This window comes from Oncorhynchus tshawytscha, linkage group LG06, assembly GCF_018296145.1.
Source record: "Oncorhynchus tshawytscha isolate Ot180627B linkage group LG06, Otsh_v2.0, whole genome shotgun sequence".
NCBI lineage: Eukaryota > Metazoa > Chordata > Actinopteri > Salmoniformes > Salmonidae > Oncorhynchus > Oncorhynchus tshawytscha.
In genome coordinates, this window is record NC_056434.1 from 8,369,192 (window position 1) to 8,383,865 (window position 14,674).

The 14,674-nt window shown below is 40.4% G+C and overlaps 1 protein-coding gene across 1 annotated transcript in view; it reads left to right on the forward strand.

Moving 5' to 3' along the window:
* Positions 1-12,993, forward strand: part of nmur1a (neuromedin U receptor 1a) — a 44,325-nt gene extending 31,332 nt beyond the window's left edge. The window contains exon 3 of the mRNA XM_024422834.2: positions 11,872-12,993. Within this exon, the coding sequence (XP_024278602.1) occupies positions 11,872-12,233 (362 nt within the window). The 3' untranslated portion in view covers positions 12,234-12,993. The remainder of the gene's footprint in view (positions 1-11,871) is intronic.
* The last annotated feature ends 1,681 nt before the right edge of the window (positions 12,994-14,674 follow it).

Sequence of the window (14,674 nt, forward strand, 5' to 3'; positions counted from 1 at the left end):
TTTTGTAAATGACATCGCCGAAGTCGAGGACCGGTAGGATGGTCAGTTTTACAAGGGCATGAGTGAAGGATGCTTTGTTGCGAAATAGGAAGCCAATTCTACATTTAACTTTGGATTGGAGATGTTTATGTGAGTCTGGGAGGAGAGTTTACAGTCTAACCAGACACCTAGGTATTTGTAGTTGTCCACATATTCTAAGTCAGAGCCGTCCAGAGTAGTGATGTTGAACGGGCGGGCAGGTGCAGGCAGCGATCGGTTGAAGAGCATGCATTTAGTTTTACTTGTATTTAAGAGCAATTGGAGTCCACAGAAGGAAAGTTGTATGGCATTGAAGCTCGTCTGGAGGGTTGTTAACACAGTGTCCAAAGAAGGGCCAGAAGTATACAGAATCGTGTCGTCTGCGTAGAGGTGGATCAGAGACGTCACCAGCAGCAAGAGCGACATCATTGATGTATACAGAAGAGAGTCTGTCCAAGAATTTAACCCTGTGGCACAAAGAGACTGCCAGAGGCCCGGACAACAGGCCCTCCGATTTGACACACTGAACTCTATCAGAGAAGTAGTTGGTCCAGAGAAGTAGTCCCGTTCTGTACTCCCTATTCACCCACGACTGCATGCTCAGGCAAGACTCCAACACCATCATTAAGTTTGCAGACGACACAACGGTGGTAGGCCTGATCACTGACAACGACGAGACAGCCTATAGGGAGGAGGTCAGAGACCTGGCCGGGTGGTACCAGAATAGGAACCTATTCCTCAACGTAATCAAGACAAAGGAGATGATTGTGGACTACAGGAAAAGGATGACCAGACGAGCTAAATCACTTCCATGCTCGCTTTGAGACAAGCAACAGTGATGCATGCATGAGAGCATCAGCTGTTCCGGACGACTGTGTGATCACGCTCTCCGTAGCCGACATGAGTAAGACCTTTATACAAGTCAACATTCGCTGGGCCAGACAGATTACAAGGACGTGTGCTCCGGGCACGTGCTGACCAACTGGCAGGTGTCTTCACTGACATTTTCAACATGCACCTGATTGAGTCTGTAATACCAACATGTTTCAAGCAGACCACCATATTCCCTGTGCCCAAGAACACGAAGGCAACCTGCCTAAATGACAACAGACCCGTAGCACTCACATCCGTAGCCATGAAGTGCATTGAAAGGCCGGTAATGGCTCACATCAACTCCATTATCCTAGAAACCCTGGACCCACTCCAATTTGCATACAGCCCAAACAGATCCACAGATGATGCAATCTCAATTGCACTCCACACTGCACTTTCCCACCTGGACAAAAGGAACACCTACGTGAGAATGCTATTCATTGACTACAGCTCAGTGTTCAACACCATAGTACCCTCAAAGCTCATCATTAAGCTAAGGATCCTGGGACTAAACACCTCGCTCTGCAAATGAATCCTGGACTTCCTGACGGGCCGCCCCCAGGCGGTGAGGGTGGGTAGCAACACTTCTGCCATGCTGATCCTCAACACTGGAGCCCCTCAGGGTTGCGTGCTCAGTCCCCTCCTGTACTCCCAGTTCACCCACGACTGCATGGCCAGGCATGACTCCAGCACCATCATTACGTTTGCAGACAACAAAACAGCGGTAGGCCTGATCACCGACAACGACGAGACAGCCTATACGGAGGAGGTCAGAAACCTGGCCGGATGGTACCTGAATAACAACCTATCCCTCAACGTAGCCAAGACTGAGGAGATGATTGTGGACTACAGGAAAAGGAGGACCGAGCAAGCCCCCATTCTCATCGACGGGGCTGTAGTGGAGCAGATTGAGAGCTTCAAGTTCCTTGGTGAAGGATCTGGAGATGGTCTGTATGGAGGAGTGTGCCAAAATCCCTGCTGCAGTGTGTGCACACCTGGTCAAGAACTACAGGAAACGTATGATCTCTAATTGCAAACAAAGGTTTCTGTACCAAATATTAAGTTCTGCTTTTCTGATGTATCAAATACTTATGTCATGCAGTGAAATGCAAATTAATTACTTAAAAATCATACAATGTGATTTTCTGGATTTTTGTTTTAGATTCCTTCTCTCACAGTTCAAATATACCTATTATAAAAATTACAGACCTCTACATGCTTTGTAAGTAGGAAAACCTGCAAAATCGGCAGTGTATCAAATACTTGTTCTCCCCACTGTATATTACTTTGCCTTGTGCTTCTCCGAGCATGCGCTTCGTATAGCCTAGGTCTATAGCCTATAGCATAGTCTACGGATCATTTGATTGAGACCACAAAAGGCGCACTTGATGCGCCCCCCAGCAGAGCTTCAAGGATGAGTGGCAGCGTAGGGCACACATCGAGATATAATCAGCAACTAATTCCCAATCAATGAGCAATATGACATCTAATCGATTATAAATTACATGACACTCCCCTGGACTAAATAAATAAATACTAAACCCTCCCCTGGACTAAATAAATAAATACTAAACCCTCCCCTGGACTAAATAAATAAATACTAAACGCTCCCCTAGACTAAATAAATAAATACTAAACGCTCCCCTAGACTAAATAAATAAATACTAAACGCTCCCCTAGACTAAATAAATAAATACTAAACCCTCCTAAATGCCCCTGGACTAAATAAATAAATACTAAACCCTCCCTGGGCTAAATAAATAAATACTAAATGCTTCCCTGGACTAAATAAATAAATACTAAATGCTTCCCTGGACTAAATAAATAAATACTAAATGCTTCTAAATAAATAAATACTAAACCCTGGACTAAATAAATAAATACTAAACCCTCCCCTGGACTAAATAAATAAATACTAAATGCTCCCTGGACTAAATAAATAAATACTAAACCCTCCCCTGGACTAAATAAATAAATACTAAACCCTCCCCTGGACTAAATAAATACTAAACCCTCCCCCGGGCTAAATAAATAAATACTAAACCCTCCCCTGGACTAAATAAATACTAAACCCTCCCCTGGGCTAAATAAATAAATACTAAACCCTCCCCTGGACTAAATAAATAAATACTAAATGCTTCCCTGGACTAAATAAATAAATACTAAACCCTCCCCTGGACTAAATAAATAAATATTAAACCCTCCCCTGGACTAAGTAAATAAATACTAAACCCTCCCCGGACTAAATAAATAAATACTAAACCCTCCCCTGGACTAAATAAATAAATATAAATAAATAAATATTAAACCTCCCTGGACTAAATAAATAAATACTAAACGCTAAATAAATACTGAACCCTAGACTAAATAAATAAATACTGGAAAATAAATAAATCCCCTGGACTAAATAAATAAATACTAAACCCTCCCCTAGACTAAATAAATAAATACTAAACCCTCCCCTGGACTAAATAAATAAATACTAAATGCTTCCCCGGACTAAATAAATAAACCCTCCCCCGGACTAAATAAATAAATACCTGGACTAAATAAATAAATACTAAATGCTCCCTGGACTAAATAAATAAATACTAAACCCTCCCCGGACTAAATAAATAAAACCCTAAATAAATAAATAAATACTAAATGCTTCCCTGGACTAAATAAATAAATACTAAACCCTACTAAACGCTAAACCCTCCCCCTAGACTAAATAAATAAATACTAAACGCTCCCCTGGACTAAATAAATAAATACTAAACGCTCCCTGGACTAAATAAATAAATACTAAACCCTCCCTGGACTAAATAAATAAATACTAAACGCTCCCCTGGACTAAATAAATAAATACTAAACCTCCCCTGGACTAAATAAATAAATACTAAACCTCCCCCTGGACTAAATAAATAAATACTAAACCCTCCCCTGGACTAAATAAATAAATACTAAACGCTCCCCTAGACTAAATAAATAAACACTAAACCCTCCCCTGGATTAAATAAATAAATACTAAACCCTCCCCTGGATTAAATAAATAAATACTAAACCCTCCCCTGGGCTAAATAAATAAATACTAAATGCTTCCCTGGACTAAATAAATAAATACTAAATGCTTCCCTGGACTAAATAAATAAATACTAAACCCTCCCCTGGACTAAATAAATAAATACTAAATGCTCCCCTAGACTAAATAAATAAATACTAAATAAATAAATATTAAACCCCCTGGACTCCCCCCTGGACTAAATAAATAAATACTAAACCCTCCCTGGACTAAATAAATAAATATTAAACCCTCCCTGGACTAAATAAATAAATACTGAACCCTCCCTGGACTAAATAAATAAATACTAAATGCTTCCCTGGACTAAATAAATAAATACTAAACCCTCCCCTGGACTAAATAAATAAATATTAAACCCTCCCCTGGACTAAATAAATAAATACTAAATGCTTCCCTGGACTAAATAAATAAATACTGAACCCTCCCCCGGACTAAATAAATAAATATTAAACCCTCCCCTGGACTAAATAAATAAATACTAAATGCTTCCCTGGACTAAATAAATAAATACTAAACCCTCCCCCGGACTAAATAAATAAATACTAAACCCTCCCCTGGACTAAATAAATAAATATTAAACCCTCCCCTGGACTAAATAAATAAATACTAAATGCTTCCCTGGACTAAATAAATAAATACTGAAAATAAATAAATACCTCCCCGGACTAAATAAATAAATACTAAACCCTCCCCTGGAAATAAATAAATAAAATATTAAACCCTCCCCTGGACTAAATAAATAAATACTAAATGCTTCCCTGGACTAAATAAATAAATACTAAACCCTCCCCCGGACTAAATAAATAAATACTAAACCCTCCCCTGGACTAAATAAATAAATATTAAACCCTCCCCTGGACTAAATAAATAAATACTAAATGCTTCCCTGGACTAAATAAATAAATACTAAACCCTCCCCTGGACTAAATAAATAAATATTAAACCCTCCCCTGGACTAAATAAATAAATACTAAACCCTTCCCTGGACTAAATAAATAAATACTAAACCCTCCCCTGGACTAAATAAATAAATATTAAACCCTCCCCTGGACTAAATAAATAAATACTAAATGCTTCCCTGGACTAAATAAATAAATACTGAACCCTCCCCCGGACTAAATAAATAAATACTAAATGCTCCCCTTGACTGAAATGGAAACGCTCCCTTATTGATTATTGATTTGGACACTTCAAAACTGTGTTTTGACATTGGGATATTTATCAAAAGTTATTGTCAACGGGAAGCAGCGATAGCATCATTTTCAACGTATGTTTAGGAATATAAATGGAACTTCCAATATTAAATTCCAAATAGTATTCTAATTATTTAGGTAAAAACTTCTGAATGAGTCCAAAAAGTTGGTGTTATTGATTGATTTTAATTATCTACCCGAAATCATGAAAACAGGGTTGACTTGGGCACATATATTTAGCGATGATAATCAAGAAAAAACATTTATCACCTGCTATAACAATACAGTGACTCAAAAACCATATACAAACTGCTACACCTTAGCTAGCTATCTAGCTAGCGAGTCAGCTGACAGGAAAAATGTGGCTAACAGTACTTCCATAGCTAGCGCAAAAATAATTGTAAAACAATGCTGCACAATGACAAAAATTTGAAAAAAGCATTGACATCTTCATCAGGAAACAAATATTGTATTAAAGTTCTAACATTCATACACAGTGAAGGATAAAACCGTGAGAATAACAATTCTAGAAAACCGGAGATTATCTGCACAGCCACAGGAGGCGAGCTGAACTTGGGAGTTGGGCTAATTAACACTGGAGCTGGTGCTAGCTGTGACGTACTTCATTGGTCACATTAGTCACACTGTGACATACTTCATTAGTCAAAGGACAAACTTCTTTCAGGTAAATAAAACAGATTAAAAAAACTGTTTCTGTTCATTGAAAATGTTTCAGGTTTTTATATCACATGCAGAAGTACAGTGAAATGCCTATCTTGCAAACCCAACAATGCAATAATCAATAACAATGTATTACTAGAAAAAAAACACGAGAAATAAGAATAAGAAATATGAAATACCCAATAAAATAAGTAATTAAGCAAGCAGAAAATCACATTGTAGGATTTTAATGAATTTATTTGCAAATTATGGTGGAAAATAAGTATTTGGTCAATAACAAAAGTTTCTCAATACTTTGTTATATACCCTTTGTTGGCAATGACAGAGGTCAAACGTTTTCTGTAAGTCTTCACAAGGTTTTCACACACTGTTGCTGGTATTTTGGCCCATTCCTCCATGCAGATCTTTTCTAGAGCAGTGATGTTTTGGGGTTGTTGCTGGGCAACAGACTTTCAACTCCCTCCAAAGATTTTCTACGGGGTTGAGATCTGGAGACTGGCTGGCCACTCCAGGACTTTGAAATGCTTCTTACGAAGCCACTCCTTCATTGCCCGGGCGGTGTGTTTGGGATCATTGTCATGCTGAAAGGCATCTTCAAAAAGGCATCTTCAATGCCCTTGCTGATGGAAGGAGGTTTTCCCTCAAAATCTCACGATACATGGCCCCATTCATTCTTTCCTTTACACACATCAGTCGTCCTGGTCCCTTTGCAGAAAAACAGCCCCAAAGCATGATGTTTCCACCCCCATGCTTCACAGTAGGTATGGTGTTCTTTGGATGCAACTCAGCCTCCTTTGTCCTCCAAACACGATGAGTTGAGTTTTTACCAAAAAGTTCTATTTTGGTTTCATCTGACCATATGACATTCTCCCAATCTTCTTCTGGATCATCCAAATGCTCTCTAGCAAACTTCAGACGGGCCTGGACATGTACTGGCTTAAGCAGGGGGACACGTCTGGCACTGCAGGATTTGAGTCCCTGGCCGCGTAGTGTGTTACTGATGGTAGGGTTTGTTACTTTGGTCCCAGCTCTCTGCAGGTCATTCACTAGGTCCCCCCGTGTGGTTCTGGGATTTTTGCTCACCGTTCTTGTGATCATTTTTTGACCCCACGGGGTGAGATCTTGTGTGGAGCTCCAGATCGGGGGAGATTATCAGTGGTCTTGTAATTTTTGCTACCACAGTTGATTTCTTCAAACCAAGCTGCTTACCTATTGCAGATTCAGTCTTCCTAGCCTGGTGCAGGTCTACAATTTAGTTTCTGGTGTCCTTTGAAAGCTCTTTGGTCTTGGCCATAGTGGAGTTTGGAGTGTGACTGTTTGAAGTTGTGGACAGGTGTCTTTCATACTGATAAGTTCAAACAGGTGCCATTAATACAGGTAATTAGTGGAGGACAGAGGAGCCTCTTAAAGTCACACTCCAAACTCCACTATGGCCAAGACCAAAGAGCTTTCAAAGGACACCAGAAACTAAATTGTAGACCTGCACCAGGCTGGGAAGACTGAATCTGCAATAGGTAAGCAGCTTGGTTTGAAGAAATCAACTGTGGTAGCAGGTCTATGAGAGCCAGAAATCTTGCTTGTTTGTAGGTGACCAAATACTTATTTTCCACCATAATTTGCAAATAAATTAATAAAAAATCCTACAATGTGATTTTCCGGATTTCTTTTTCCTTCTCATTTTGTCTGTCATAGTTGAAGTGTACCTATGATGACAATTACAGGCCTCTCTCATCTCTTTAAGTGGGAGAACTTGCCCAATTGGTGGCTGACTAAATACTTTTTTGCCCCACTGTAAATGTATGTGATTGGGTGTGTGGCTGTGTAGAGTCAGTATACATGTATGTGATTGGTTGTGTGGCTGTGAGTCAGTATAAATGTATGTGCATATTGTGTGTGTGTGTGTGTTGGAGTGACAGTGTGTGTAGGGAAATAAAAGGTCAATAAAGAGACAAGGTTAACTCAGAGAGTCCTTGTAGCTATTTGGTTAGCTATTTATCAGTCGTATTACTTGGGGATAGAAGCTTTTCAAGAGCCTGTTGGTGTCAGACTTGATACACCGGTACCTCTTGCCGTGCGGCAGCAGAGCAAATAGTCAATGGTTTGAGTGGTTGGGGTCTTTGACGATTTTCTGGGCCTTCTATTCACACCGCCTAATATAGAGGTCCTGGAAGGTAGGGATCTCGGCCGCAATAATGTACTGGGCCGTACGCATTACCCTCTGTAGTGCCTTGCGGTCGGAGGCTGAGCAGTTTCCGTACCAGGCAGTGATGCAAACAGTCAGGATGCTCTCGATGTTGCAGCTGTAGATCCTTTTGAGGATCTGAGGACCCAAGCCAAATCTTTTTAGTTTCCTGAGGAGGAATAGGCTTTGTTGTTCCCTCTTCACGGCTGTCTTGGTGTGTTTGGACCATTCTAGTTTGTTGGTGATGTGGACACCAAGGAACTTGAAGCTCTCAACCTGCTCCACTACAGCCCCATCGATGAGAATGGGGGCGTGCTCGGTCCCCCTTTTCCTGTAGTCCACAATCATCTCCTTTGTCTTGATTACGTTGAGGAATAGGTTCTTATTCTGGTACCACCCGGCCAGGTCTCTGACCTCCTCCCTATAGGCTGTCTCGTTGTTGTCAGTGATCAGGCCTACCACCGTTGTGTCGTCTGCAAACTTAATGATGGTTTTGGAGATGTGCCTGAGCATGCAGTCGTGGGTGAATAGGGAGTACAGGACGGAACTGAGCACGCACCCCTGAGGGGCTCCAGTGTTGAGGGTCAGTGTGGCAGATGTCTGGGAACAGCTGATTCTCTCATGCATGCTTCAGTGTTGCTTGCCTCGAAGCGAGCATAGAAGTGATTTAGCTCTTCTGGTAGGCTCCCTTTTGTAGTCTGTAATAGTTTGCAGGCCCTGCCACATCCGGTGAGCGTCGAAGCCGGTGTAGTACGATTCAATCTTAGCCCTGTATTGGCGCTTTTGCCTGTTTGATGGTTCGCCTGAGGGTGTAGCGGGATTTCTTATAAGCGCCTGGGTTAGTGTCCCGCTCCTTGAACGCGGCAGCTCTACCCTTTAGCTCAGTGCGAATGTTGCCTGTAATCCATGGTTTCTGGTTGGGGTCTGTACGTACAGTCACCGACGTTATCGATACACTTATTTATGAAGCCAGTGACTGATATGGTGTACTCCTCAATGCCATCGGAGGAATCCTGGAACATATTCTGTGCTAGCAAGACCTTTCCGTTACTGTCCGTTACTGTCCCAACGCTCTAACCGCTAGGCTACCTGCCGACTCTTTTCCTCTCATGTATGCTAAGTCATCTTGGAAAACAAATCAGTCAGTGTTCTAACTAGTTCTGTTGATATTATACATTGTTTCTATATCTATTTTGATGCACCTCTTCTGCATACCTCAGCGACCTTTTGTATGACCTTGTGATCAAATACAATTTATTTAAAAAATATCTAAATAAAAAGACCTAGAAGACAACCAGGTGTTCCTAACTCATCAATTACTTTAATTGACCAATCAATCACAAGGGAGTAGTAAAAACCCAGCAGACACTTGGTCCTCCAGGAATGAAGTTTTACACCCCTGCCTTACACATACAATACTACAGCCACAGAGAGTACAGGAATAGTATATTGTTGATGAATGGGCATTATTTGGCGGCAGGTAGCCAAGAGCATTGGGCAAGTAACCATAATGTTGCTGGTTCAAATCCCTGAGCTGTTCTACCGTTGAGCATTTAACCCCCAGCAACAATTGCCACCTTCACCTTATTCATAGGGGTTGAGTTAAATGTGGAAGACTCATTTCGGTTGAATGCATTAGGTTGGGCAACTGACTAGGTATCCCCTTTCCCCAGTTCGAATCCCGGGTCTGACGGGAAACATCTGGCACGAAGTCAGCATGCAAACCGAAGAGTTGCTGTTATCAAATCCTAGATGCCATTGCGTGCTGTTGTGCCTTTGAGCAAGTCACTTAACCCCCCCACAACAGATATACTGAAACACGGGAACCGTTGCACAATGATCATACCACGCTTAGTGTCACTTGTTTTGTCTAACATTCAGTCGAACAGTAACTGAACGCATCAATGCCTGTCTGCCTGCTTTACATAGCAAGCTACAGTCACGTGATTCATTGTCTGTAGGAGTGAACCATTTTTGTGAACGGGGTGGTGTACCTAATAAACTAGCCACTGAGTGTATATAAGAAGGAACTGGGGTACAATGACCTTACAGCCCAGTGACAAGTGGTTATACCCCTTTAAGAAACACTAAACCTTTATTTCTAAGAGTGTTTGTTATTATCTCACTCGATTTCTCTTCATCGTGATATAGTCTATCCCTCTTATTTAGCTCGGAGGTCCTTGGATGTAAGTCTGCCTCAGATAGATAGTTGTAATTTAGCGGTGTACTTCAAGTCTTCACCCAGACTCCCAACTTGTTATTTATATATAAATTCATTAAGAGTGGATCTTCTCATAAATAATCCCTGAGACACTCTGTGTTTACCAAGACCATAAATTACACTGAGGTAAATAATAAATAATAGAATAACCTGAGTTTAAAAAAAAATACATCTCTGTTCACATACAGCACGAGTCAAAAGTTTGGACACACCTACTCATTCCAGGGTTTTTCTTTATTTTTTACTCTTTTCTACAATGTAGAATAATAGTGACATCAAAACTATGAAATAACACATATGGAATCATGTAGTAACAAAGTAGCCACTTTTTGCCGTGATGTCAGATTTGCACACTCTTGACATTCTCTCAACCAGGATCATGAGGAATGCTTTTCCAATAGTATTGAAGGAGTTCCCACATATGCTGAGCACTTGTTGGCTGCTTTTCCTTCATTTTGCGATCCCAAACCATCAATTTGGTTGATCAGGTGATTGTGGAGGCCAGGACATCTGATGTAGCACTCCATCACTCTCCGTCCTGGTTAAATAGGTCTTACACAGCCTGGAGGGGTGTTTTGGGTCATTGTTCTGTTGAAAAACAAATTAGTCCCACTAAGCACAAACCTGATGGGATGGCATATCGCTGCAGAATGCTGAAGTAGTCATGCTGGTTAAGTATGCCAGCAAAGCAACTCCCCAACATCACACCACCTCCATGTTTCACGGTAGGAGCCACACATGCAGAGATCGTCCGTTCAACTACTCTGTGTCTCACAAAGACACAGCGGTTGGAACGAAAAATCTAAAATTTGGACTCGTCAGACCAAAGGAAAGATTTCCACCGGTCTAATGTCCATTACTTGTGTTTGTTGGCCCAAGAAAGTCTCTTCTTCTTATTGGTGTCCTTTAGTAGTGGTTTCTTTGCAGCAATTTGACCATGAAGGCCTGATTCACACATTCTCCTCTGAACAGTTGATGTTGAGATGTGTCTGTTACTTGAACTCTGTGAAGCATTTATTTGGGCTGCAATTTCGGAGGCTGGTGACTCTAATGAACTTATCCTCTGCAGCAGAATAAACTCTGGGTCTTCCTTTCCTGTGGCAGTCCTCATGAGAGCCAGTTTCATCATAGCACTTGATGGTTTTTTCAACTGCACTTGAAGAAAGTTCTTAAAATGTTCCAGATTAGCTGACCTTCATGTCTTGAGGTAATGATGTACTGTCATTTTTCTCTGCTTATTTGAGCTGTTCTTGCCATAATATGGACTTGGTCTTTTACCAAATAGGGCTATCTTCTGTATAGCACCCTGCCTTGTCACAACACATCTGATTGGCTCAAACGCATTAAGAAGGAAAGAAATTCCACAAATGAACCTTTGACAAGGCACACCTGCTAATTGAAATGCATTCCAGGTGACTACCTCATGAAGCTGGTTTAGATAATGGCAAGAGTGTGCAAAGCTGTCATCAAGACAAAGGGTGGCTACTTTGAAGAATCTAAAATACAAAATGTATTTTGATTGGTTTAACACTTGTTTGGTTACTACATGATTCCATATGTGTTATTTCATAGTTTTGATGTCAACAGAATATGAAAATACTAAGAATCTCTCTCTCTCTCTCTCTTTCTCTCTCTCTAGTTGTTCTGGTGGTGGTTTTTGGAATTTGTTGGGCTCCGTTCCACACCGACAGACTCATGTGGAGCTTCATCGACGAGTGGACCAGCATCCAGCTGGAGGTGTACAAGTATGTCCACGTGGTCTCTGGCGTCTTCTTCTACCTCAGCTCGGCCGTCAACCCGATCCTCTACAACCTCATGTCCACCCGCTTCCGAGAGATGTTCAAGGAAGTGATGTGTCATCGGCCACGGCACCCCGTGCCCAGGAAGCAGTCACTCAGTGTTACCCGGGTAACACTCCGCAGCATTCTCAGTGAGGCCACGCCCATTAATGGCATTGCGGGCCTACACGAAGACAAGGAGCATGAGACCACCTTCCCTTGAAAGGACTTCCTAAGCAGAGGAGAATTAATACACTAAACTGATCAGATGGACGATGATTCTGGGATGATTGAGATGTATTGTTATAAGGGATTTTAAGGATCTAAGGATGTGCTTATCCAGTCTGTTCTTGCAAGCTTTGGTCACCATACCACAGTAGACTTCTCCTGTCACTAAACTCCCTAAACACAAGAAAACAAAACAAATTAAAACCTGATGCTTTTGACGTATTATTTGAGCAATTCTATGAAACATATCTCAGGAGATACAGACAAATCGATAATTCTCATCTAGAAGACCTGCTAGATTCTGCATCACTGCTTTTGTCACTTCCTGTTTAGCATTTCATGTTCAACAGCACAACACTTTTGAACATCCAGTCTCAAGAGATCAAGCTTAAAGCTGATTTTCCTTACAGCTCAGATTGAAAACAGACCGAGATGCCCTGTCAAAAGCTCCTTCAAAGATGATTGTCCAACGTGGTTGTTTGACGAATGTATATAGTTCTCAAATCACTGAGTGATTTAAAAATGGTGCAAAGGATTTGCAGTACGTACTAAATAGAACATGAGATGAGCAGCTTCAAATTAAATGCCATTTGTCACATGCGTCTAATACAACAGGAGTTATAGTGAAATGTAACATCTACACCTGCTTTCTGAGCATAATAATACATATCTGGGTATTAAAAAAAGTTAACCTGTACCGGACTACAGTAAAAAAAAAAAAAAAAAAAAAATTGGCTTCAAAATAGATGTAGCTGCACCGTCAACTGCATATTTTCAGAAATGTATGTTATTGCATGAGTTGTTGGATATTGCTAATGAACTTGACGCCTCCATTCAGGAGAGTTTGTCACATTATTAACAGAGGTATCCTGCTGCAGATTGGCATTTTTGAAAAAAATAGCTTTTAAAATTCCCCAGACACTGTATGTGTCCATCAACAATCTGGTGAATGATCTCTGATGATCTGTTTCACTAATGTAAAACGTACAAACATGAGCGTGACTATGTACAAAAACAATGTATAGATTCACAGTAGATAAACACATATTTAACAATTTGATGTATTCATTAAAAATAAATGTAAAAACACCAGGAGCATTTGAATCTGATCAAGGACTGATTTATACCTGGGACACCAGGTGGGTGCAATTAATAATTAGTAAGTAATAGCCTTGCACGAGCCTTGGCTTGTGAGAGCCTGAACGGTTCATAATTATCAGGTAGAACAGAAAACCAGCAGAACTCCACACCTCCTGGATCGGATCTAAATACCACTGGTCTAAACTGATGAAAAAGAGACACTGTCTGGAACCTCCAAAACGATGGAGAATCATTAGGAAGTAAGAGCACTGACATAATGTGAATGGGGAAAGGTAATCTTTACAGCCGAGGGTATTTGGCTTCATGAAATAAAGGACCTCGTGCTAATTCCAAAATCAAACTTAATTGTTTTAACTTTTTTTTACCATAATTATTTAATTGTATTATTTTGGCCTTTACATTTTGGACATTTAAGCAGACACTTTTATCCAGAGTGACTTAGTCAGTGCATTGACTTATGACTTTGATTTGCCTTTATCTGAAATTATTAAATCCAAGTCATAACTCTTAAAGGTATTTTGTTAAGGAAGTCCTTTATCTACTTTCCCAGAGTCAGACGAACTCATGGATACAATGTTTATGTCTCTGCATCCAGTATGAAGGAAGTTAGAGGCAGCTTTGCGAGCCAATGATAACTAGCATTAGCACAATGAGAGGAAGTCTATGGTACAGCAAGCTAGCAGTTACCATAGACTTCCAGTCATTGTTCCAACGCTAGTTAGCAGTTGCGCTAATGCTAGTTAGCAATTTCCTTCAAATTGCACACAGATATATATATAAAAAAGGTATCTACAAGTTCATGACTCTGGGGAAATAGATAAAGGGCTTCATTGCCAAAATCCTGAAGTATCCCTTTAAGAGTTTAAGCTTCAGATTAATATTAAGTTTCTTTCCAGTCAAGTCAATGTGTTGTTGTGATTCTGGACGGCCAGATGACAAGAAAGTGGGGACTCGTAGGTAGGTCGTTTCAGCTAGTTTTATCTTGTTCTTGATACCATGTCTTGTTTTGAGTTGTTTTGACTGATGTCACTTCTATGCTAACATTGCAAAAAAAAAATGCTAGCTAGCTTACCAACAACTGTAACAGTGTATTTCAGAGACAACAAGTGCTCATTGTGCAACTTAAATATTGGAGACGAAATATAGTTTACACGTTGTCAACAATCTAAGCCAACCCTGTCTGTTTTGCCCCATCGATGCACACATGTTGCTTTTTGTTACTAAACAATTCATCTTTCTATTAAGGAGTAGTACTCCACTAAAGTCATGTTTTCATTTACCTTTATTTAACTTTAACAAATTCTTATTTTTTCATTTTTTTGTACCTATATTTTA